Source organism: Leucopleurus acutus (genome assembly GCF_964270905.1).
Source record: "Leucopleurus acutus genome assembly, chromosome: 3".
Classification (NCBI taxonomy): Eukaryota; Metazoa; Chordata; class Mammalia; order Artiodactyla; family Delphinidae; genus Leucopleurus; species Leucopleurus acutus.
In genome coordinates this window covers 71643570-71670316 of record NC_139145.1, presented here as the reverse complement: position 1 = coordinate 71670316, position 26747 = coordinate 71643570, and the positions used below count along the sequence as shown (strand labels likewise).

The 26747-nt window shown below is 40.5% G+C and overlaps 1 protein-coding gene across 1 annotated transcript in view; it reads right to left on the bottom strand.

Annotated features, from left to right (window-relative positions):
* The window catches only part of ALDH7A1 (aldehyde dehydrogenase 7 family member A1), a 39456-nt gene that overhangs the window by 3469 nt on the left and 9240 nt on the right, over positions 1-26747 (bottom strand). Inside the window, exons 6-17 of the mRNA XM_082836040.1 lie at positions 24065-24197; positions 22319-22363; positions 18600-18677; positions 16294-16391; positions 13109-13150; positions 11062-11156; positions 9007-9091; positions 7769-7875; positions 5401-5517; positions 4208-4305; positions 3512-3585; positions 569-644 (exon numbers count right to left, since the gene is read on the bottom strand). Of these exons, the coding sequence (XP_082692166.1) occupies positions 569-644; positions 3512-3585; positions 4208-4305; positions 5401-5517; positions 7769-7875; positions 9007-9091; positions 11062-11156; positions 13109-13150; positions 16294-16391; positions 18600-18677; positions 22319-22363; positions 24065-24197 (1048 nt within the window). The remainder of the gene's footprint in view (positions 1-568; positions 645-3511; positions 3586-4207; positions 4306-5400; positions 5518-7768; positions 7876-9006; positions 9092-11061; positions 11157-13108; positions 13151-16293; positions 16392-18599; positions 18678-22318; positions 22364-24064; positions 24198-26747) is intronic.

The following is a 26747-nucleotide window of genomic DNA, read 5'->3' as shown; positions in this document are numbered from 1 at the left end:
TGGATAAAGTGATTTCTACCCAAGAGGGAGGGAAAACAGAAAACAAATAAAAAGCAGCTCCTAGCCAGAACGTCCCAGCAACAGGTTCCCTTGCCAGCTACCCTTGGGCTGGGTGAACGTGCTAATCCACTTTCAAAGCTTGTGCTCACTATTCCCAGAGCTGTATCCCCCAGCTCGCTAGCCAGGCCCGCAGCCCACCTGCCCACCTCCATGTCCTACTGCCCTGGCAGCCTGCAAGGGTGGTAACTGTACTCAAGGAAAAAAACTGAAAGGACAGCCTCTTCCACTTTCTCCTGCTGGTTGACCCCAATTGTCCTGCTCCTGTGCTGTCTCTAGACAGGAACCACTACTGAGACGGTTTCACAGTCAGGCGCTGGGCACTAGCTGAAGCTGGAAAGATGGGTAGGAAAATAATAGCACCAAATAGATGCTCTGGGAGGGGAGAGCTGTGGAATGTTAGAAACATAAAATCAAGAGAAATTGCACGAACAGAACAGACAGTAGGAGAGTGTAGAAGCACATTCCAGAGGCTGTAAAGCCAAACCATCTTCCCAAAGCCTTTCCTTACCAAGTAGATCTTCTCATGTACTGTTTCCAGGCATCACTACCAGACTCCCTGCCACCGCCAGTGTGCTTCTCTCCTCCTAGAGAAATACACAAGCAGCTCATGAATCTTGCGCAGTGCCTCTGTGTGGGCTCCTACTCAGGATCACAGAAATGAAGACACCAGGAGACCAGAGCCACCTGACCAACAGGTAGCCAGAGTATCCCCTCTGCAAACAAATAGATAAAAGACAGAGACCAAACCAAATGGGAAAAAGGGAACTAGGTTGGAAAATAAAGTAAAAGGAATTAACCAAAAAAACAGAAATGTCAGGAAGCACCTTAAAAAAAAACTTACCATTAGACCAAGGTGTTAAGAGTGGAAATCTCTGAATAGTGGAAATGTAATTTTATTTTCCCATTTATGTTTATCTGTATATTATTTTCTACGTTATACATAAACTGATTTTATAATAAAAATGTTTAAATGTCATATTATTTTTAAAGGTTACAAAAAGGATAATGATTCCATAAAACAAGAAAAGGGTACTGTTTAAAAGCGTGCCTTCAAAGCACACTTAGTATCATTTTTAGTAAGAGCAGAGAAGAAAAAAACAAAGAAGTGTTTTGAAGAAAAATTTGAGGAAATCTCCCCAAAAGACTAACGAGATGGAAAATAAGAGGGGAAAAAATAACACAATTAGATAATTCTTCAACAGATAACATTCAAATACTAGTTCTATAAATTAAAATACAGAAAAATCAAAGGGAAAAAATTGTCAAAGAAACACTATCAAAACAAAATAAAACTATCAAAAACTTCCCAGAACTAAAAACTGTGAGTCCCAATGTTAAGGCCAATTACTGGCCCATTGACTGTCCAACAAAAATGTTTACCAAGATCTCCATTGAGGCATATTACTGAAGAATTTCAGAACATCAGACATAAATAACAGACCCCAAATTTTTTGAAATGGGGGAAAAAAAGACCAGAAATCAAAGTGGATTGGGCTTTTCAACCACAGTAATGGAAACCAGAAGACAAGTAAGTTATAGCTTCCAAAGGCTGAGAAAAACTTACAATCTGTGCAGAAAAGACATAGCAGGTCTGCTTACAATGTTGCTAGCATCTGGAAACTTGTAGGCTTAACAGTCCCCTACACTGTCTCATTGAGCAAACAATGTGGTTTATGTTAAATACCTGCTTTCCTTCAGGGAGTCTGGAATTTGGGTGCTTAGGCAGAGGTTGCCTGTGTGACCGACCCCCAATAAAAGCCTTGGGTACTGAGTCTCTATGCTTTGCTGGTAGACAATGTTTCACATATGTTGTCACAATCCGATGCAGGAAGAATTAAGCACATCTTCTGTGACTACACTGGGAGAAGACTTAGGAGCCAGACACTTAGTATCTCGTCTTCTCTAGACCTCACCCTGTGCAATAACGGCTCACAGGAAAAGAGAGAGAGGGTTTAAGAAAGTTAATCTATGATAACAAAGGGTCAGTACATAATGTCTAAAGTTGTGAAAGAGCAGTTAAAGCACATTACTTAGAAAAACTGAAGTAAATTCAAAGGTCAATTTCCTTTTTCCTTCAGTAAGAATCTCAAAGTAGCTGCCTCCGGGAAAGGAGGAGGAAAAGCAAAGTATGGGGCAGAACTGCTTTTTCCATTAATGAGACTTTTTAAAAACTTTAGAAATGAACTGTAAAGGCTGAAATAAAAGAGTCAATTGGAGAGAGAAGGCATGGGCGGAAAACAGGGATTGAGGGCCTACAGAAGGAGCAGACACTCACTTAATAGTGGAGCACAGAGATAAACGGCTAAGCTGAAATCAGGAACGTTTATCAATGTCTGTACGCTGAATAGTAATTGCCCTCTGCTTTAAAATGTATAAAAGAATGCTTCAAAAAAAAATGCTTCTAATTATTTAAATTTTACAGGTATTAATGTATGTTTGTTTTACTTCTCTGTGTATGTATATATATATATATAAATAATGCAATCTGTTTTTACTATATTTTGGATAATTTTTAATAAGTTAATATATGATTGTTGGGAAGGCCTCTTTTAAAAAAAAAAAACAAAAAAACTTCTACTATTAGTACTAAGTTTAAGCATCAAGAGCCCCAGGCTCATTAAGAGAAAAGAGGAGCTGGGCCTAATGAAAAGAAACAACTCAATATTTTATCTAAGATAAAAGATAGTGTATAATATTTACTATGTCCACTTTGCAAATAAAAACCAGAAATTTTCATGTGAAATTTTCTGGCTTTGAAGCAGAGGTTCTTAATCTTTTTGGGGTCTTCAAGCGTCTCCCAAGAAAACAGATGCCATTTCAGGAGTTCACATAATTCAGGTGAAGGGCCCCTGTTCTAACATGATGCTGCATCTGAGAATAAAATGTAGGACCTTGGACAATAACTCTGAATATAGAGCATAAGCTCTCTCGAGCATGTCAGACCAGATAAGATTATTATTTCAGTGTCTTGGTCAAACTTTTCTAAAAGACTAGTGCTTTTTCTTTGCCACCTGTTATGGACTAAATTGTGTTCCCCTGCCCCAATTTCATAGGTCGAAGCCCCAACCTCCAATTCCTTAGAACGTGGCTGGCTGTATTTGGCAACAGGGCCCTTAAGGAGGTAATTAAGGTTAAATGAAGTCATAAAGGTGGGGTTTTAAGCCAATAGGACTAATGTCCTTATAAGAAGATAAAGAGACACCAGGGATGTACGTGCACAGAGAACAGGCCATGCAAGGACACAGGAGGAAGACGGCCATCTACAAGCCAGAAGAGAGGCCTCAGGAAAAACCAAACCTGCCAACACCTTGATTTTGGACTTCCAGCCTCCAAGAATGTGAGAAAACACATTCCTATTGTTTGAGCCACCCAGTCTGGTATTTTGTTATGGCAGCCCCGGCAGACTAATAAACTGGCCAACATGAAAAAGGAGAAAGGATTCTCTACGTACCAAATGCACCTCCAATCTCAGCCCCACTCGTTGGAATGTTGACATTTACAATGCCACAGTCTGATCCTTTTGGGCTGTGTGTAAAAAGGGAGGCAAAGTGAAAGCAAAATATGTGAAAGTTAAAAATAAATAAATAAATAAAAAGGAAAAACACACACACAAAACAAATATACAGAAATGAATAAATAATCCAAACAAAACCTCTAAGACTCTCAATGCTAAACAATAAATAAATAAATAAATAAATACAATAGGGGACTTCCCTGGTGGCGCAGTGGTTAAGAATCCGCCTGCCAATGCAGAGGACATGGGTTAGATCCTTGGTCCAGGAAGGTCCCACATGCCACGGAGCAACTAAGCCCGTGCACCACAACTACTGAGGCTATGCTCTAGAGTCCACGAGCCACAACTACTGAGCCCACGTGCACCCAGAGCCCATGCTCCGCAACAAGAGAAGCCACCGCAATGAAAAGCCCATGCACCACAACCGCTATGAAGGGTAGCCCCCGCGCGCTGCAACCAGAGAAAGCCCTCGTGCAGCAACAAAGACCCAACGCAGCCAAAATTTAAAAATATAAATAAATAAATTTATTTTAAAATAGATTTTCACCTATGATGGTTTCATTTTCTTTTTTTATAGTCCATTCACCACATAAATCAGACTTACGTAAGTTTTCAAAATAGACAAAGTTATACCCAAGCCAGCGAAAGATTCTGCCCAAATCCTTGGTAAAGATGCTACTTGAAAGTCCCTGTTTTACTTCATTATTCCATGCAAAGACCTCGTCTTCATTCTAAAAGGACAGGCATTGGAAGCTGTTAGATGATACACACTGTTCTGGTCCAAACTGACTAATAGTAAACTCATTTCTGGTAAATTTCACTCATTTCGTGAAATTTACCAGTATAATTTTAGTGCACAAAAGGAAACTAAGGAGTCAACGTCTTCCTAATTCTGTTTATCTTGTACAGTGCTTTGTGGGATTTTCCCCTTACCTGAACTTTGAGAAAAACATGAGTACATTCTTCCATTCAAGCCACTACGTATAAGAGCTGTTATTTACTGAGCTCTTACTATGTGCAACACACTGACGTAGGCACTGAGCATGCATTTATACATTTAATCCTCACCCAATGACACAGGCTCTGTATTATCCCTAATGTACAGATTAGGCAAGAGAGGCTAAATGATTTGCTCAGGAACTCACAGTCAAACACACAGACACAAGACAAAACATGAAATTACACTCTGTAGTCACATTATGTGAAACAATAATAGACAACTTAAAGCAAGATTTTAATTAGTGCAATCATATAATTGCAACAAGGTATAAATCTCATCATCCTTCAACTGTTAATCATGGCACAGCCAAGCCTTGATTCAATATCTAGACATCTGCTGGCATGGTAGGGCCTGTCACGGGCTGGGAAGGAGACCCTCTAGTTACCTTTATCTGTTAAAACCTCCACAGCCTGTCCTCTGATACAAGTTGTAATTGTATGTCTACAAATTGCCCTTGTATCTTCTCATTTTGTCCACTGATATTTAGCACTCAGACTATCAAACTACCTCGTCCCTTTTGTGCAGAAGCTGACTTCATAGTCTATCAACACAGCTGATACAGGTGATGAGGGCAATGTTCTCCATAAATTTCAATGTTGGCCCTCTACTTGTCTTAATTCCCCTGGCAGCTAGCTTATGCTCTATTGTTGAAAGTGTTCATCTCATCATAGTTTGTCCTTAACCTTCAAATCTTTACTAATCGGAGTGACTTTCTAAAACCTCCCTAAAGGCCGACTGAAATTTAATACACCTTTATTTTCTCCTAGTCTTCTCACTTGTTTCAATGTTGAACTAGAGAAAAGAGAGAAGGAATCCAGTTTTTTACCTTGAATTTAAAGACATAAAGAATTGGGGCAAAAGTCTCTGTGTGTACAATGGACGCGTTGTGGTCAAGGCCTGTCACAATTGTCGGTTCTACATAATTTCCAGGGCGATCCATAACCTGCAGTAGAGAAAGGAAATAAAAACAAGAGCATTTTGTTTTCTGGTTCCTGAAGTCAGAGGATACCATCTTTGTTTATAATTTTGAGAAAAAAAAAATAAACACCATTTATAAGTGAATTATTTCTCCAAAATAACCTCCCATCATGAATGAAAATTTTCTCTGCCTCTTATTGGTTCTAACTTAGTTGGTTAGGAAAAAAATAGAATAAAGGAGTCAAGGATAGAGAGTTGTGCCGTGCATCATGACCAAGTTACAGGGAAAAAACGCTGGTGGTTATTTTTAACTTCACATAATTTTAAAAGAGGTAATCTATACCTGTTCTGTTACAAAATGTATTGTGCCCATACCCACACCCCCAAATTCTTATGCTGAAGTCTTAAACCCACTCCACTCCCATTACGACTAAATTTGGAGACAGGACCTTTAAGGAGGTAAAGTTAAATGAGGTCATGTGGGTGAGGCCCTAATCAGATAGAAATAATTCCTCATAAGAAGAGGAAGAGGCACCAGGGACCTCCTCTCTCCAGGCAGGGAGGAAAGGCCATGTGAGGACATGGAGAGAAGGTGGCCGTCTGCAAGCCAGGGACAGAGGCCTCACCAGGAAGGATCAACCCGGCCAGCACCGTGATTTGGGACTCAGCTTCCAGAATTGTGAGACAAATTTGTTGTTTAAGCCACCCAGTCTGTGATATTTTGCTATGGCAGCCCTAGCAAACTAACATATTAATACAGAAATCAAAAGCTCTAAAAGAGTATACTATAGACACTCTCCTAACTAACCTCCACATAACCAAATTACTAGTTCATCTCCACTTAACTTCTATAAAATATTCTGATGCCTGCAGCAAGCTGCTTGGCTGGTGGTCAGCTCTCCAGGGTGACTGTGTAATTCTGCTCTCACCCTCTGAGCTGTACGTTTACCAAGAGTCATCTGTATTTACTCCCAACCCTGTATGTGGCAGCTGTATTTGTTATTACAATACCATATTGCATTATGTAACTTAAGAAAATATTACACAAAGGGGAAAAAAGAGCTACTTCTAAAGATTAAGTTAAAATGCTTAAAAAAACTCAAGGTAAGTAACAAAAAGTACACATACACATCTCTATCCAATGAGATGTGGGTATGTCAACGTTGAGAGACTAGGGAGAAGGATTCTGCTTCTCAGAGAGCTTTGCCAAGAGACTCAGTTTTCAGTGATTTTTAAAGAAGTGAAAATAAATTGTAGATAATAAATTATATGTATAGCTTATTCAAGGATGAAGACAAATTCCTATCATACACGAAGAAAACGCCTTGAATCTACATCTCAAGAATCAAACAAATATAGTGTGAAATGAAATTCATATTTTATGGGAAGACAAGAAAAATTTAAACATCAAAAACTTTCTCTGCCCTATGGCCTCCTCTCTCCCCTCAACTGTGCACTGTGTTATCTGTATCATGCATCAACCAAACCTCCCCATTGGCAGAAATACCTGCTCAACCATAAACAGCAACATTCTCCTAGCACCACCAAGACAACTCCTTAAAAGACAACATTCCTTATATTGTAAGGGGCCATGATGACGCTTAGATGCTTAGATCTAGATTGTGTAAACTGTCAAAGATACGTCATTCAATGTACAGCCCTCTGTCTAAAAAACCTATTTAACTGCCTTGACTTCTAACAGGTAGAACGGTTCTCGGAGCTTTCTGAGGTGCTGTTCCCAGGTTATAATCCTCGATTTGGCTCAAATAAAAATTTCCATTTCTTTCTTAAATCAACTAATTTTTCATCGACAATAGTAATATGTGTTAAAAATGCTTTTGGTATGTTTTTTTTTTTTGATTCTCTGCCTTAAATGACTTAATAATCACTACTAAATGTGGATTTTTTTTTTTTTTTTTGCAGTACGCGGGCCTCTCACCGCTGCAGCACGAACCCATGTCCCATGCATCGGCAGGCAGACCCTCAACCACTGCACCACCAGGGAAGCCCTAAATGCGGATTTTAAATTGCACTAAATACAGTCTTCCATACCATGAAAAAGAGGTCTCCCTTCCATACAAATTCCCAGGGACTCAATTCATAGGCAACCCTGGCTCTGAGTTGTGTCTTTCCAGAAATTTTCCATTCATGTTACATTGTCATTCTTTAAAATATGTATTTCCCCGTTATAAAAGGGATGGAGAAAAGAGCCAGAGCCCTGCTTGTGCGAAAGGAAAAGAAAGAACCTGTCACTCCTGATCTCAAGTAGTCATTACCTTGCCACCATAGACCACAGTGCCACCTTCTTTCTTTGCTTCCTCCACTGCTCCAAGAAACATGCTCACTGCCTGTTTGGTGTGGAGTGGCCCATAGAGAACATTAGCTGGAAAGAAAAAGGAATGCTCTTCATTTCACCCTAACTGGCATCATTTTATAATTAAACAGCTTTCCCAATGAACAGACCAATCCCTTCATATATCCCCTCAGTTGAGAGCAGGAGTCAGCAACCTTTCTCTGCAAAGAGCCAGACAGTAACTATTTAATACTTTGCATGTCATGTGGTCTCTGCCACGACTACTCAATTCCGCCAATGTAGTGCAAAAGCAGCCACAGAAGATATGCACAAAAGAAGGTATGGCTGGGTCCTCATAAGCTTTCTATACAGAAGCACGGAGGGCCAAATCTAGGGAAAGAGCTATCAATTCATCAGAGTCCTACAGTAAAAATATAGGCTCTGCTTATTACAGGGTGATCATTCTCTAAGAACTTCACAGAACCAGCAGTCGGTGAACAATTTAAGGGGAAGAGGCTGATGCTCCCTCTGTATGGCTGTCAGAAACCAGAGCATTAAAGGTGACCGTGAGACAGAGTAAGAAGGAAGATATAGGTAGGCCTCAGTGAGGAGGTGGGAAGGACTGGGCAAAGAGCAGTTCCAGCAGGGCAGAGCCTGGAATGTCCAGAGCACTGAAAGAAGGTTGGAGAAGCTGGAGCTCCGGGAGCAACGGGGCAAATGGCGCACAGCGGGTCCAGAAGGGGACGCAGCCGGGGTCAGATCACAAAAGACTGTGAGCTTGCAAAAAGGGTCTCAAAAGGCATCCAAGTTTTAGTCAAACAGTGATGAGTGTTTTTAGCAAGAGAGTGAATTATTTAATTACATGTTTAAAAATTACTTTGGTTATGGTGGAAGACAGAAGTGGAAGCAGAAAAGTCAGGCAGGTGACTCTTGCAACCTTGCATGAGGGAGGATGGTGGTATCTGGGAGGAGGGAAGTGAAGAGGGAAAAGCTTCTCCAACTCATCCCATCTCAATACCATCTCCCAAGCTCACCCACCGGCCCACGTCAAGCACTGAGATCCTAAACTAGGAGCAGACGTGTCACCCCAAATGCAAAATACACTGCTTTGTATTCCCTCGGGCCTCTCAGGAAAGGGAAAAAAATAAAAGTAGAAAATCAGAAACTCTTATAACACCATCTGTCAAAAAGGAACATCTTTGGAATCAACCAGATACTCACAGTCCCATGGGTTCCCAACACGGATCTGTGCATAGGCCTTTTTAAGTCTATTAACAACTTCATCATGAATGCTTTCATGTAAAAACTAAAAGAAAAAAGAAACATTCAAGGGATTAGTACATATAAATGAACTATTAAATAGCACAAATAAATGTACGAAATTGTTAAAAATGCACAAATTTTTTCCCCCCAGCTTTTTTTTTTTTTTTTTTGGCTGTGGTACACAGCTTGTAGGTCTTAGTTCCCCAACCAGGAATTGAACCTGCACCCTCAGCAGTGAAAGCACGGAGTCCTAACTACTGGACAAGCAGGGAATTCCCTCAATTTTTCTTAACAGTACTGATTTATACAGTTGACCCTTGAACAACATGGGTTTGAACTGCACGGGTCCACCTGTATAAAAATATTTTTTGACAGTAAATGTTACAGGACTACATGGGTCCCAATTGGTTGGATCTGCAGATTTGGAAGAACCATGGATACAGAGGGCCAACGATAAATCACAGAGAGGTCCATAGTACTGGAATGGATTTTCCTGTACAGCACTACAGTCCCTACAAAAATTGATTTGGGTTATGACTAACAGGATCCTCCAATATTTGATACTAAATATAAAGCACGGCTATGTATATTTGCTCCAGAACACGAAGGAAAAATAAAGGTTGACCAAATAAAGAAATGCTTGACTTTAATGTCATTTCATAGTTTACCATGTAATTAAGATTATAATCTTTTGGAGTACCCGTTTCCTTCTTAGCCTTAAGGTAATAAATGTTTAAGGTGAACAAATTCAATAAATTGTAAATACTTTACAAACATCGTAGCTTAGATATTCTATCGTAGTCGGCAGACAAGGTACTTTATTAACTGGTATAAGATGATGCCTTTAGAAAGTGCAGGCTCTGGGTCTCTGCCGGTTAAATCCGCAGAGCAACATTTAAATAAACAAATAAATAGAAAAAAGAAAAAAGTGCAGTAAGAGAACGTTAGAACTATCCCTGTAAAACAAGCAAGTTCATACCGCAATTCATACCACGTCAACTGAGTAATATAAAAACAAAGGAAAGATACTCATTCATTGTAAAATACAGGAAAAAGTGAATATGAAAAGTTATGGCAAAGGTAAAGGCTTAATTTCCCTATATTTTTTATCTATTCTAATTAATTTAGATTATGTCAACCTTATAAAGAATTTGTTCATACTCATTGTGGGTAAGAGGAAAAACCCAAAGCCAATTCCTCCATAATTCAATTGTAAACTGTTTATTTTTTTTTTAATTACAGGAGGAAAACTCAACAATAATAATTTAAAAAGGCAATTGTAGCCAAATTTTCTACCTAATCAAAACTGGTTTGGCCCAGTTTTTCAATAGTATGAGTCATGAAAATCAAGGTTGTACCTCATACAAAAACATTTTAAAATCCAGCTCAAATCTAAGTGTGGAGATTAAACTTCCCAAACCCCGAACACTGAAGCGAAACCACTCTCCTCACATGCACTTAATATTAATGTGTCCTATATATATGCATGCAGACTTATACACTTATATAGAGAACACACATATATTTACTTTCCAATAAACTACGTCACATCAAGTCAAATCTAAGACTTGACCTATAAGCCAAAATTTTTTAATTTTTTTAAATATTTTACTACTTAAAATGTTTTTACATGACAGCTAAGACTGTCTACCTTTTAGCAAATAGTTGTGAATTTTTCAAATGTTTATCTTGTTTTATTCTCTAAGTGACAAGGGACTTTGTCCACATTGTTCTAGGTGTAGGACTGAAAGCAGGTCTCATCACCCACGTCCAACTCCAGTCAATGAGGACTGGACCACGTTCAGCTTGGGGAGGTAAGGCAGAGTCCCTCGCTGACCAGCAGCATCTGCCAGGAGCACAGAACAGAGCAGCAGGGCCACGTGCTTGCCAACCACATCCAGGGAATACACGTTTCTAGCAGTGTTTCTACTACACCTCCTTAACAGTACAATGTGTTGAAAAGCAGCACTGGAAGAGGAGGACACTGTCATGTGCCCACGCGGAAACACTCACCAGGCGCCTCGCAGTGGTACACCTCTGGCCGGCTGTCCCCACGGCTGCAAAGAGAGCTGAGGGAACGACTAAGCTGAGGTCCGAATCCTCAAAAGCTTAGGGAAGCAGAAACACATCCATCAGAGTTGTGAGGTAGGCAGACAAGGTACTTTACTAACTGGTATAAGATGATGCCTTTAGAAAGTGCAGTGAGAGAACGCCAGAACTATCCTTGTAAAATAAGCAAGTTCATACCGCAGAGGCAACTTTTCTCCCAAAGAAAATGATATGAGAAGAGAGCAATGAGCTCCCCCTCCTCTGACCTCTTCATCTTTCACCTCTCTGAAGTTGCTGGTGCTGACTGAGCCTTCTCTGCACCTTCATGTGGTGTCTTCTCTAAAAGCACCACTGTCTTTGTCAGTCTTACTTGCCTCCAGTCTCAACCCCCCACCCATTTAGATGGCAGCTTCCCTGGGCCCATAGAGAAGTCAGTGGGATCCTTCTGATTTATTACCGCCATCAAACCAAGCTCTCCAACAACCTCTGCACCCTCATCTGCATCAGTTCATTCCCTAAAATGCCTCTTGTTCTCCCCGCTACAGAAGCTTTTTCAAATGTCTCAAACCCCTCCAGCCCTTTAGTCCTGCTCCAGACGACTTCACCTTTACTTCAAGGAAAATCTCAAAGTGATCACACACAAGGCCCTTTCCTGCTTCCTCTGCATCTCTGAAGAGATCAGTGCAAAATCACTTTCAGACTGCTCTCTACTTTTGTCTATTCCTTCCTGCTCCTCTTCTGCCCTCCGAAGAAAAAACTAGCATAGTCTTTACAAGGTTACCCGTCCATCGATCCATTGTATTACTTATAATTCCTTCCTTTCTATCCCTTCCAGAAACTTACAGTCCCAATTCCCTCTTACATCTTCAATTTTCCCCTGCCCAGTCTAAGAGCATTCTCAGACTAGCATGATGGTTAAGAAGGTGGATTACACAACCAAACAGACCGAAGCTCTTATCCATCACCACCACTTTTTCATCGTGTTATTTTAACTTTTTAAGCCTCAGTTTCCTCATCCATAAAATGGGATAACATTATCTGGGGTACTAACGGACGATAGTAAGGAGTTTTAGGAAGAGAGCTATGCTCTGGGGTCTGATTGCGAGGATACAAATGCTGGCTCTGTCACTTCAGGCACATAATCATTTTAAGCCTCAAGGTGTAACCTTCAAATGAGATTAATAAAGGCATCTGCCTCATGGGATTACTGTGGGGATTAAATGACATATTGCACATGAAAAAACTGAGCACAGTGCCTGACACATACCCACTGATCAATAAACGCTAACTATATTTTCTAATCAACTCTCTTTTACGAAATCAAAAGTTCATCCAAAACAAACCCCTCACCATATAATTTTTATATTTCTGGTGTACCCCACAAACACATAAGCACTTAAACATGATGATAATGATGGCAATATACAATTAGCAAGTTTTTAGCATAAAATTCATGATTCTACGAAGTCTCAACCAACTGATGTTCATTATATTATCCAGAAGTTAGGCTGGTAGACTATTTCCTTTTGTGTCAAACCAGTGAAAGAGAATTAAATAATCTCCAAGACTATAGGTAAATGATAAAAATGCCTTAAGGAAGTGTTCCTTCCCAATGTAAAAGCAGTCAATACCCCACTGAAGACGAACTAATGTTTTTGGAAACAGCAGGTCACATAGAGTTACTTACTTATTTATTCTAGAGAAACATGTGGCCAGTTTTCAAAAAACAGAAGGAAAACAAGAAACAATGACACATTAGAAACTCTCATACACAGATTCTAAGCCCCAGCTAACATTTTCCAAACATGAACGCCTTTCCCTCCTAGTTATCTCTGCCTGCAAACCATGTGTCCTGTCTCACAAGGAAAGTTCCTAAGCATGGGAATTAGATCTTAGACACACACACAACATAAAAGGGATGAGTTCTTACACAAGTTCTATACATTCAGGATGGCTACTGAAGATATTCTAAACAGAAATCACGCAAACAAAGAAGAAAAGACAGCCTTACCTATAATTGCATTGTTTCCTCCAAGTTCTAATAAACTTCTCCCTTTAAAATATATAAACACAAATTAATTCCTATTTCATTGTTTAATGCACACAGCTACACGGCCTCAAATCATAGCCTATCCCAATTGTTTTAATTTATTTTCTGATTTAAAACATAGCATGAGGGGCTTCCCTGGTGGCGCAGTGGTTGAGAGTCCGCCTGCCAATGCAGGGGACACGGGTTCGTGCCCCGGTCCGGGAAGATCCCACATGCCGCGGAGCGGCTGGGCCCGTGAGCCATGGCCACTGAGCCTGCACGTCCGGAGCCTGTGCTCCACAGCAGGAGAGGCCACAACAGTGAGAGGCCCGTGTACCGCAAAATTAAAAAAAAAAATTAAAAAAAAAAAAAAAAAAAACATAGCATGACAATAAATAAACTGTAATTCTTAAAAAAATTTTCAAGGGAAAAAAAAAGCATGAGCATCGCATCAATGTGTAGATTCCTGATTTTAATAATTGTATCATGGTTATATGATCGAATGTCCTTGTTCTTAGGAAATACACAAAACACATTTAGTGGTAAAGGAATACAATGTCTTCAATTTTCTCAAAAGGTTCAAAAATATGCTCTCACAATATATATGTTTGTGTGTGTGTGTGTGTGTGTTGGTAGAGAGAAAGTGATTTTAAAAATGGTACAATTGGTAAAACTCATTAAAGGGAATATGGGAATTCCTTGAGTTAGTCTTGGAATTTCTCTAAGTTTAAAATTATATCCCCCAAAACTCCAGTTAGTATAAAATGGTGCAGTCACTTTGGAAAATTGTATGACAATTTCCCAATACAGTATTACCATAAGATCTGACAATTCCATCTGTACCTTCCATATCCTTCCAATTCTCTATGTGCTCCCTAATCATGTTCAAAACCACCAACCCCCTCCAGGAAAAGCACCTACAACTTAAGACAGGCAGATGCATCATTTAAAAATTGTAATCCTACTAATGGTACTACTTATAAGAGAACTACAAACTACCGCTTTGAGTTAAAAGGAGGCATAGGGAGGAGGACAGTATCTTCTAGTGGGAGAAGCAGGATTAACGATCTTAAGCACCACTGCACATACTTACTGGACATTTGTTTATCTTTGAAGAAATCATCTAATCAAATGCTTGCCCATTTTTTAATTGGGTTGTCTTTTATATTACTGAATTGTAAGAATTCTTTATATATTCTAGACATAAATCCCTTATCAGATAAAGGATTTCTAAATATTTTCTCCCATTCTATAGGTTCTTCTTTTCACTTTTTTTTTTTTTTTTGGGGGGGGTGCGCGGGCCTCTCACCACTGCGGCCCCTCCCGCCGCGGAGCACAGGCTCCCGACGCGCAGGCCCAGCGGCCATGGCTCATGGGCCCAGCCGCTCTGTGGCATGTGGGATCCTCCCAGACCAGGGCACAAACCTGCGTCCCCTGCATCGGCAGGTGGACTCTCAACCACTGCGCCACCAGGGAAGCCCTCTTTTCACTTTTTTGATGGTGTGCCCTTTTTAAGTTTTTTTTTTTTTAACGTGGACCATTTTTAAAGTCTTTATTGAATTTGTTACAATATTGCTTCTGTTTTATGTTTTGGTTTTTTGGCTGCGACGCATGTGGGATCTCAGCTCCCCGACCAGGGATCAAACCCGTGCCCCCTGCATTGGAAGGCGAAGTCTCAACCGCTGGACCACCAGCGAAGTCCTGATCTTTTGAAACAGAAAAGTTTTTAATTTTGATGAAGTCTAATTTATCTATTCTTTCTTTTGTTTCTTCTGCTTTAGGTGTCATATCTAAGAAACCACTGCCTAACCCAAGGTCACAAAGACCTATTCCTATGTCTCCTTCAAGCATTTTATAGTTCTAGCTCTCACCTTTAGGTCTTTGATAGATTTTAAATTAATTTTTGTGTATAGGGGTAGGTTGGGGTCCAACTTCATACATACGTTATGGTTATCTAGTTGTCCCAGCACTATTTGTTGAAGACTGTTTTCCTCATTGAAATGTCTTGGCATCCTTGACCGTAAGTGTAAGCATGCATTTCTGGGCTCTCAATCTATTCCGTTGATTTTTCTATCTTTATGCCAGTACACAGTCTGGATTACTATACTGCTGTAATAAATTCTGAAATTGGGAAGTGTGAGTCCTCTGACTTTGTTCTTTCCAAGATTGTTTTGGCTATTTGGGGTCCCCTGCATTTCATATGAACTTTAGAATCAGCTTGTCATTTCTACAAAGAAGCCAAGTGACATTTGGAAAGGGATTGCATTCAATCTGCAAATCACTTGGACAGTACTGATCTTGGGCAGTAATAATATTAAATTGTTTCCAAACAGTGAAAATGGGAGGTATTTACATTTATTTAGGTCTTTTAAAATTTCTTTCAATGATGCTTTGTGGTACTCTGTGTGAAAGACTTATACTTCTTTTGTTAAATTTATTCCTAAGAATTTTATTCTTTCTGATGCTACTGGAAATGAAAGTTTTATGAATTTCATTTTCAGATTGCTCGTTGTTAATGTATAGAAATACAACTGATTTTTGTATCCTGCAACCTTGCCAACCATGTTTATTAGCTCTAATAGTTTGTAAACTTCCTTTATAAAAGCAATGCCCATATAGCAAAATAGCTGACAGATTAACTATTCGAATCTCACCTTATGCTAGGGTTAGTCTAAATCAGCAAAATAGGCAAAAATTGACCATAAATATTATCCTAGAAAACCTCTTTAATGAGCCATAAAGTAGAGCATACAAAGCTATGTCTTACAGCCCTTTTCAGTCATATATGCATGAAACAGAAATGAGAGAAAAACAGATGTAAGTCTTCTACACAACATTCATTCTAGGTCCTGTACTCTCACTGGTCCTGTTTAAATGTCAGTTTTCTTTTTTATTTGCCAAACCAGTCTGATAGAAATTGATAAGTACATTTGATATGATTCTACTATGGTCATTTAGGGAGGGAATGACATCCTTTTCCAAATTATGCTATTAAATCTGCTATCTCCCTAATATTAAGCCACTATTAACTGTACCCTTCCTTTCACTTGGACATTCAAATAAACACAGCTGGTGTCTCCATGGAAAGAGACAAGGAGAAAAACCCAACCTTTATTTCATAGCCATACCTGAGGGAATTAAAAGCTCGATATAAAGCCAACACTTACCAAACCTCTCCTGCACCATAAGAGCCACTTGTTTTCCCACCCGAGTGCTCCCAGTGAAGGACAGCAGGTTCATTCGCTCATCTTTGGCCATGGCTGTGCTGCAAGAGGAAGAGACACGGTCACCCAAGCAGAGAAACCCAGCAATGGTGGCACTCGACGGTGCCAAGCCAGAAAACTCTGAAACCCCTGTCATGGAAAGACGTCAGTGAAAGACACAAAGATCGAAGCAGAAACTAACACACCATTGTAAAGCAATTATACTCCAATAAAGATGTTAAAAAAAAAAAAAAAAAGACACAAGGATCTATCCCAAGGGAGCAAGGGAAGGTCTTCATGAAAATGATTTTCACAAGGAGAACCATACAGCAGAACAGACTAACCCGTTCTGGGAGCTCTCCGTAAACAGAAATCACCACAAGGATGTTGTTAAGGAAGGTATTCCTTCTTGTACTGATGGGTGACTGGACAATACAACCGTAGCAGTTCCTTGACGAGCATCCCAGTTATTTTGCAGTCTCTTAAAACTGATTCCTTTAAGAACTAAAAGTTTAGGGACTTCCCCGGTGGTCCAGTAGTAAAGAAGCCGCCTTCCAATGCAGGGGATGTATGTGGGTTCAATCCTTGGTTGGGGAACTAAGATCCCACATGCCACGGGGCGACTAAGCCCACGTGCCACAACTACTAAGCTCGTGTGCCTCAACGAGAGAGCCCATGTGCCACAACTACAGAGCCCACACGCTACAACTAGAGAGAGAACACTGCACGCCACAACTAGAGAGAATCCATGTGCCACGATGAACAGCCTGCATGCCGTGACGAAGACCCAATGCGGCCAAAGATAAAAAATAAATTTTTAAAAAATATGCAAAAAAAGGAGACAATTTTAAAGACTGTAGGGAAATATCCTAAGTATCCTTCTTGGAAGCTGACTCAGAAAGGCTGTGCTATTTCCAGTTTCTAAGGAATGCAGACCAGACACTACTGATCTGAACCTTCTTGCTCATAGTGCAGGGCTTCAAAGGGCTTGGTGTGGGCCAAGCAAGGCAGCCACAGCAACAGACCAATGCAGGGCTGGAACTGTGTGATCAGACAGTGCATGTGGGCTTCCCAGGTCAGCCCAGCACATGTGAGCACCGACACTCAAGGGGGTTGCTGTGTAAAGCCCTTCTGCACACATTATTGTTATTATCTGAGCTATTCCAAGGCCAACGTGAAGGACTGCATGCCCAAAGTACAAGAAAAGAGCGGGTCAAAGGATAGACTATTTGTTTTAAATGACAATTTAGATAACACTTCACTATGCACTCTTTATGTGGGAGTTGTATTTTCTAAATAAAATTTCTAAAATTTTCTCACTTATCTAAAAAAAAGGAGTCATGTATTACATCTTTTTGAGACTGCCCAAGAAGTACAATAGTGTAGTCAAAGTGCTAGAGGGGGACTAACACGTTCATCACACCTGTAAGGGTTCTAAGACCTGACTCCTATGAAACGCCATCTAATCAAAGTCAAGGCTACTAGAACCAGCTTCACCATGGTTCAGAGACAGTACAGTCCGTTCCAGCTGAAAAGATGCTATGACATTCTGCCAAGTGAAAGCAGCCGGATATAAAGGCCGCATGATTCCATTTACCTGAAACACCCCGAAGAGGCAAACCAACAGGCGTGAAGTCGATGAGGGGCTGCCAGGGGAAGGGGAGGGGGAAATGACTGCTAACGGGTACCAGGTCCCTTTGGGGGTAACAAAAATGTCTGGAATAAGGTAATGGGGATGGTTGCACAACACTGTGACTTACTATTCTAAAAACCACTGAATTGTACATTTTTAAGGAGAGAACTTTATGGTATGTGAATTACATGATGATTTTTAAAAAACAATAAATTAGAAGCTGTGTCTCCAGGGTTCCCTTTTTTGGTCAGCTGAAGAACCCAGAGAAGAGGCTAGGTCCTTGGTGGGGAGTGAGAAACCAGAGCACAATTCCACAGCTTTGCTTTTTAAGTGAGCACGTCGATAAATCAAGCGTTAGGAAGCCATGGGCTGCACAGTGGTACGGCAGGGTGTTATTTTAGGATATAAACACCTTACAATAGTAGCTCTGGGCAATGAAAAAGACAGTTCTCACTCATCCTCCAACAGACGCTACACATTAATGAAGTAAAGCCCAATGAGATCCGTAACAATAATGATTCCAAAACCCACTCACCTCCTGAGCTATACCGAGTTTCGAAATTCTAGTAAAGATGATTCTAGTTGATCAACCCAAGCCCTTCAGCAGAAAGACACTCTGGGCCTACTATTGACCTACCCAATATCCGCTCCACCACAAGTCAAGGAACAAATCGCACCAGGCAGCTTGTTGTCCTCCAGAACCTTGGCTATTATCCTAGGGGAAAAAAGCAATTACTCAGAAAGGGAGTGATTTAATTTCTTACCATTTTTTGAAAAATGACAATAAATTCCAACTACGTGACTACTTTCTTTTTTCAACTTTCTCTCCCATCCCTCAAATATCCAGGCCTAGATTTCTCCTCACATACTACAAATGAGGTTTTCAAACACTTAAAAAGCAGGACTCTTTTTTTTTTTTTCCTAAAAGAAACTTAAGAAGAAGACATGTGGGCTTCCCTGGTGGCGCAGTGGTTGAGAGTCCGCCTGCCGATGCAGGGGACACGGGTTCGTGCCCCGGTCCAGGAAGATCCCACATGCCGCGGAGCGGCTGTGCCCGTGAGTCATGGCCGCTGAGCCTGCGCGTCCGGAGCCTGTGCTCCGCAACGGGAGAGGCCACAACAGTAAGAGGCCCGCGTACCGCAAAAAAAAAAAAAAAGAAGAAGAAGACATGCGAAATAAACAAAACACCTAAAGCACTGGTCAGGAAGTTCAAGTGATCACTGTTCTCAAGTATTTTCTGCCAAACTATGAAGACATATCTGGTTCAAGATGGTAGCCTGACTGCAGGGCTTTTTTTGGCTTCTCACCACAAATCCACTAAAATGATGTTAAAGAAATAAAAAGGGAAATATGGAATAAAACCCACAAAGATGAAGAAAATGAAAGATAGCTCCCATTAGCAAATGAGAGGTTTTGACGCATCTCTCCCAAGCAGAGCCAGCCAGAGAAGTGGTAAAGGGTGAAAAGGGAAAGAGGTTCGCCAAATCTAGACAGTATGCTGAGAAGACAGAGCAGAAGGCACTGGACCTGCCTGCAGAACCCCAGAGAAGTTCAGGACTAGTTTCCACTGGCTTCGCGCCAACCTCTTAGTCAGGAAATTGTGCCCTCCAGGCTAAAGTAAGGTGGACAAGCACAGCTTTTTCTCAATTAGTCTGCTTACAACTTAGGCTGTTAGAGTCAAAATGAGAAACACAGTTCAATGCTACTTAAATCTGATTTTAAGTTGTAAAAAATGGCTCCAGTAATTCTGATTTCTCTGGAACAGGGTTCTTTCATTGATTTTGAGCTTCCTGAGGAGCATGGGCCTAAATAGAGCAAAAGTTCTTTCGATCAATCATCCCAAGCTACTGGCTACTTTCTAATTTGCTTAACTTAAATTTCAAAAGGATCCAAATTCTGTACCCACTTCCATAAAAAAGATACCATTGTCATACCTAAGTAAATTCTCCAATTGTCCCCCAAAATGTCCTTTACAGCAGTTTTCTTTCCTCCACCCAATCAAGGACCACATACTGCAGTTGTCATGTCTGAGAGCAGGTGTCAGGCTGTACAAGTCTCTCCAGGGACTCAGGGTGTATCTACTATCTGTACAAGTAGCTGACTGCTCCTGAAGGGCAGGTATTTTGCTTTGGTCTGTGGGTAAAGGTTAACCAAAACCTCTTCCCCTAATGCATGAGAATCTGACCTTGGGTTAACTCTTTAGTTTTGCTCCTCAAGTTACCTGATAAATGCCAGAGTATCAACAATGCTACCTAGACAATATGGCTCATGGTAAAGATGACCCCTGACTGGTCAACTCAATCTAAACTGGAATAACGACCTGAGAACTACAACTGGAAACCTCACGCTTTTGCCCTTCTCTGAGCGCAGTGACTCCTATAACTGTATGTCCCTAGTGGGTGGTTGAAAGCCACGTGGATAGAATTGTTACAAGACATTTTAGCTCATGTGGGGCATTAGGCTTTTAAGCCAGGGCAACCTCCACACCTGTCCAGTATAGATCTCATCTCCTTTGCCCTGAATAAACTGCTACAAAGACATCAAGAGGAATACCTGATGCTATCCTCCTAGCAAACTATGTTCCTGTCCTATATCCTTCTGAACATACAGAGGTACAATATGTGGTCATTTTATGAGTCTGAATGTTAGCTGAATTTTAAAAACTCCCAGTGGACGTTGCAGCACCCTTGGTTAATTCCAGCACAATTTAGCATCATTTTACTTATTGTCTTACATTACAAAATCAGAGAATATTCTCAATTACCTAAAAAAAATCATCCATGTTCCTATGAACACCTCAAACCCTTCAAAGGTTTAATAAAGCAAATATTTAAAAGCACAAGGCAAAAATAACTTAGAACGAATATCAAAATTAATAATAATTTAACCAGCTACTAACAACAATTGGCAAGTCAGTTCACTATGTCCACATTAATTTTTTTTTTTTAAGGATTTTTTTTTTTTTTTTTTTTTTACGGTACGCGGGCCTCTCACTGTTGTGGCCTCTCCCATTGCAGAGCACAGGCTCTGGACGTGCAGGCTCAGTGGCCATGGCTCACGGGCCCAGCCGCTCCGTGGCATGTGGGATCTTCCCGGACCGGGCACGAACCCGTGTCCCCTGCACTGGCAGGCGGACTCTCAACCACTGCGCCACCAGGGAAGCCCAAGGATTATTTTTAAAAATTGCCTGGGGAAAAAAAAAAAAAAAAAAAATTGCCTGGAGAATCTCATCATTTTTATGTGCTTTGTATGTCAGTGTTCTTAATATTTAATTTGAACAACATTACCTTGAAAGATATTGTTTTCTCAATATCACATATTCCTTTCAAGTAAACACTTAATACACGCTACTCGTTTTTTAGCCGACTTTTCACTTCCTAAGCCAGTGTTCCTAAAATGACCTTCCAACATTAAGGACCCTCTAATGTATAGAATCCATCACAAACTCTCTACCAGCAATTCTTTAAATCAGAGAATGTAGACCACACAAACGATGGAACATCAAGGGCCCACCGTAACCTTACATGGGAAGGCACTCTCTTCTATACATTCTCTAAATTCTGGAATGATAAATTAGTAACACTGATTTTATGACCTAATCAGAGTTGTCATGTTTCCAAATAGGAATAAATAAAACAGTAATTTTTTTAACCAAAAGATGAAATATATTTTACATAGTGTCAGAAGAATCAGTGGAATAATATAATAACCCTTTCTTTCCGCTTTGCTAACTGTCTATTAAACAAAAGCAGTAAAAGTATCAGGTGAGTAGAAATCAAGACCATTAACATGCTGAAGAGTTGTAGCATAAAGCCCCTAAATTGCAAGACTATTTCCTCTCTACTGGATTTGTTTTTATTTTGCAAGTGACAAAAAAAAAATGTTTTAAGAGTTCAAGTTCAGGCTTCCCTGGTGGCGCAGTGGTTGAGAGTCCGCCTGCCGATGCAGGGGACACGGGTTCGTGCCCCGGTCCGGGAAGATCCCACATGCCGCGGAGCGGCTGGGCCCGTGAGCCATGGACGCTGGGCCTGCGCATCCGGAGCCTGTGCTCCGCAACGGGAGAGGCCACAACAGTGAGAGGCCCGCGTACCGCAAAAAAAAAAAAAAAAGAGTTCAAGTTCAACATTTATATCAGTATCTGGCATGTTTCCCAAGACTTAAATGTATGGCTCTGAAAAAGCTCTGTAAACGGCCTAACGATACAAAAATGTTATTACAACCAAAGAAGAAAGAGTTTATCCAAACTCCATGCTAAAATAAATATGACACTTTCATGTCATATTAAAAATTCAGTGCCTATCAATCACCCTTTTAAGATTCTTCCATACCCAGAAAGAATAAAGTCATAATACTTACTTTGTGACAGCTACACTAATGAGGGAAGTTGTTGGAGCGCCTTTCCTTATAAAGGTAAAAAATAAAACAAAAAAAAGGCAGTTTAATTTGGTGGAAATCATAAATATCTTTTATTTTCAAGCAGAAGTTTTTGTGAGAAAAAGTTCTCTCCAATTAAGCAACTAAGCCTAGTAACTAAAAGAGAAATCTATCCTTCAGCTTGGTGCCTCTGGGACCTAAGGAACTAGAAAACTTTTATAAATAGAAAAATGGCACCAAGCAATTCTGAGCCTGCCTGCTGCACTGATCACAGGAACTGTTACATTAACCTCTGCCAATTAAGGAAACTGAGTAAAACAGAAAAGCAATCAACATGAACTTTCATTGGAAGGCTCAGAGGGCTGAGGAAGACTATACAACTAGCCTTTGGTAACATGGTGCCAGATCATTAATCCTCCCAACTATGCCCTTGCTTTCATACAGTCTTTGAATACCTTCAGCTGAAAACAACACTAAGATCAGTACGTATTAGCGGGACAGACAGAAAAGGAGCAAAGACAATTCTCCTGGTTTTCCCATCTAAGTTCCTCCATTGAACAGGAAAGCTAAAAACAAGCAACCGTTTTGTCATCTATAAATACTGACATTGTCCCAGCTAATTTTTACTATCACATATTTTATAGCGATGTAACATTTAATGCATCAATGGGAATATGGCCAAGTGCCTCAGAATCACTTGGGAATTCACTATCAAATTTTATTGAGTTAAAGAAAAGAATTGAATTTTTAAAAGAAGGTTGTGACGTATCACAAGTTATTTTTTTCCCTCCTATTCACTTAGTTTTCTGTTTGTTAGTATAGTATAATAAAGACTATCTGGTTTTCACTCCCAGTTTTCTGGCATACCCTGTTATCAACACCCCTTGGAATTTCCCGAGTGAGAGAAGTGTCTTTGTTATGCTAATTAGGTGACTAGTGGGCCCGCCCCCAAGATAGCGTCAGGATGGGTGCTGGTCATTGTTCACCAGAAAGATCAACCATGGGGAGGGGAGGAGGGATGAAGACTAAAGTCCAATCACTTGTACAATGATTTACTCAGTCATGCCAACGTACTAAAACCCCCATAAAAATTCTGGACTCCAAAGCTCAGTGGAGCCTCCTGGTTGGGAAGGCGACGTGTCCTCCCCTCACAGGGAGAGAGCAGGGAAGCTCTGAGTCTGGGACCCTTCTAGACCATGCCCTATATGTATCCTTTAAAATAAAACTGCAATCATTAAATATTGCACTCTCTTGAGTTTTGTAGGCCATTCTAATGAATTACTGAAACCAATGGTTCACAGGAACCTCCAGATTTGTAGATGGCTGGTCAGAACTACAGATGTCCCGGGGACTGGGAACATCTGCAGCTTGCATCTTAAGTAGGGGCAGTATTGTGGAAGACTGAGTCCTTAAACAGGTGGAGCCTGACACTGAGTACAGATAGTGTCAGAATTGAATTACAGTACACCTGCTTGGGGTGGAAATAACTGGAAGGAACAGGGGACAAGGCTGTGTCAAAAAAAAGGAGGTCAAAAAAAATAAATTTTACCAATGGTAAAATTTGTAATAATTAAAAATCAGCATTTCACAACTACCAGGTGTGACTTAGCTATGTTACTTGAAAGAGTAGTAGAAAACATTTCAATACATTTGCAATACTTTCAGTAGTACTTGAAAATAGCTAATTTTACTATCTAACTACTGGATAAGAAAATGAGCCGTTCTTACCAAAGGCAGGCATTCCCACAGATCATGGCGATGGCGTTGTTCCAGCCATACACCGCCACAGGGAAGTTGAACGCAGTTATGATTCCAACCAGGCCTACAGGATTCCACTGTTCAATGAGCGCATGGCCAGGTCCTGAGGAGAGGGAAAGCATGCAACATGCTTAAGCATGTTAATTTCATGCCTGTCAAGGTAACAAGAACAAAGTCTGCAATCTTTCATTTTCAGAACAAAGGTGCACCACACCAGGTGGCGACTCCAGATGCCTTGCAGCGGATCACTTTACACAGCTGTGGGATGTTGGTACATTTATGAGCACACAACAAAAGCTGTTATTACTACCACATTATCTTATAAACCATGAGGATATCCATTACGCCTCTGCTCATAGGAACTCGGTGTAGATCAGGGCAGTTTCAGTCCCATCTGGGAGACAAGGAAACTTCAGAGAGTAGATGAGACGTGTCCTAGGTGATGTGATTGCCAAGGGCAGGGCATGACCACAACACAGGAGTCATGACTCTCAGGGTCGTGTTCTTGATGTTCTGATGAAGCCCTCAGCTAACCTCTCTAAATTCAAAACAAAGTGGCTCATGTACAGGGAAAAAAGTTATACTAATTATAAAAATGCTGAACGAATGAAGTGCACAAATAAAGCTTTACATACATACAGGAAAACTGAAAATACAAATTGAACCATTTGCATTTTATAGACAAACTTATAGACAAACTTTATAGACAAACTTTAAAGACACCATAATCCCACAAGGGCCTTATTTTAATCAAAGGCAGCTGGAGCAGTGAAGAAGCAGAGCAAGGAGTGTGAAGGTTCACAAAACCTGGTTAAAAGCACTAGGAAGGTCACGTTCCCAGCCATCCACCTTTCTGGCCACGCTCACGCTGCTAGCAAAAACAGGGAACCCACCACTTGCTGCACCTCATTCCCAGGCCCTTCCTTAGTCTAGGAACCCTAATCTCCCTGGAGATGATGTGCTGGTACAGCCTCACAGGGCCTCTTCCTGCAGGGCCTGCCTCCTCTTCTCTGCCCCTCCCGTCTTTATCCTCGCCTCAAGTAGGCCGGGGGAGCTCTTATAACATCCCTCCGTAGCTTGCCACACTTTGGTGTCTGGATCAGTACTGCAGCTGCCCTCAGGGTAAAGTCCAAACTCCATGAAAAGCCCCTACCCAAGGTTCCCTCTCCACCCATCTCTCCCCCTCACACTGTGCCCTCCAGCCGTGCTGAAGTTAACACAGTTACTAATGGCTAAAGGCAATCGCTATTATGTATCTAATTAAAGACAGTAACTGTACATTTGAAAAGAATCCCCTAACTTCCTACAAGCAGGGAATTTCCCCGATATTCTAAGAAAATATAGGAAAATACGATTTTTTTTTTTTCCCCGGTACGCAGGCCTCTCACCGTTGTGGCCTCTCCCATTGCGGAGCACAGGCTCCGGACACACAGGCTCAGCGGCCGTGGCTCACGGGCCCAGTCACTCCCCAGCATGTGGGATCTTCCCGGACCGGGGCACGATCCCGTGTCCCCTGCATCGGCAGGCAAACTCTCAACCACTACACCACCAGGGAAGCCCAGGAAAATACGATTTTTTAAAAAATTTCTTTTCCTGATTATAAATGTAACACAATTCCCATTGTGGAAACTTTGGAAAATATAGAAAAATATAAAGAAGACAATAACAACCATCAATAATTCTGCCGTGACTACTTTGGCAGACTTCCACCCTGGTACTTTTCCTTGTTCTCATCATTAAGTACAAGGCTGGTCCCCGCAGCACAGTTTAACAACCAAAGACTGAAAATACCCTAAATATCCATCTTTTAGGAACTGGCCATCCTTACAACAGACAGACAACCATAAAAAAAAGATGAAGGAAGTACCTTATTGGAATAATATGAAACAATTTCTAAGACACATTAAGTAGTAAAAAAATAGAGAACAGAACATACAGTTTGCTAACGTTTATGTTCCTAAAAGACATGTATTTGCCTGCACATGAATAAAAGCTCTAAAAAGATACACAAGAAACCAGAAACATTCGATACTTCCATGGAAATACTATGGAGTATCCTGTGGGGAGGACAAAAACTTTTCATCCTTTACCCTTTTATTCCTTTTTAATTTTGTGATATGAGTATATTACCTCTTCAAAAAAATAAAAATAATTCAAAAATAAGTAAATACAACTTTCCTTTAAAATTTGGGGTTGGGGAAAGCAAACTTCATGATTTTTTTAATGCCTGCTAATAGACTACCAAAATTATTTACTCAACTTTTGTCATATGATTTGACATGTAGGCCATTTCTAATGTTTCCTATGAATAGGACAATGAACATCTTCACACATGAACCTCAGTCACATTTCAGATTATTTACTTCAATTAGATTCTGGAAACTGGTATTAAGTATTTAAGGCTCTTTGGATAGATATTTTTCCAAATTGTTCCCCAGACAGACTGGTGATCCACATTGCCAAAAGTCCCCATAAAAGAGTGTCTGTCTCACCCATGGACTTGCCAATTTAAAAAAATTTTTTTTAAAGTTTAAGCATTTTAATCTGATGTCTTCATCTGTTTTAATTTGCCTTTCTTAGTAAAGAGATTAAAGTTATTATCATATCTATGTATTACCTGAAATTCCTTTTTTGCAAACTGTTCACAGCCAGA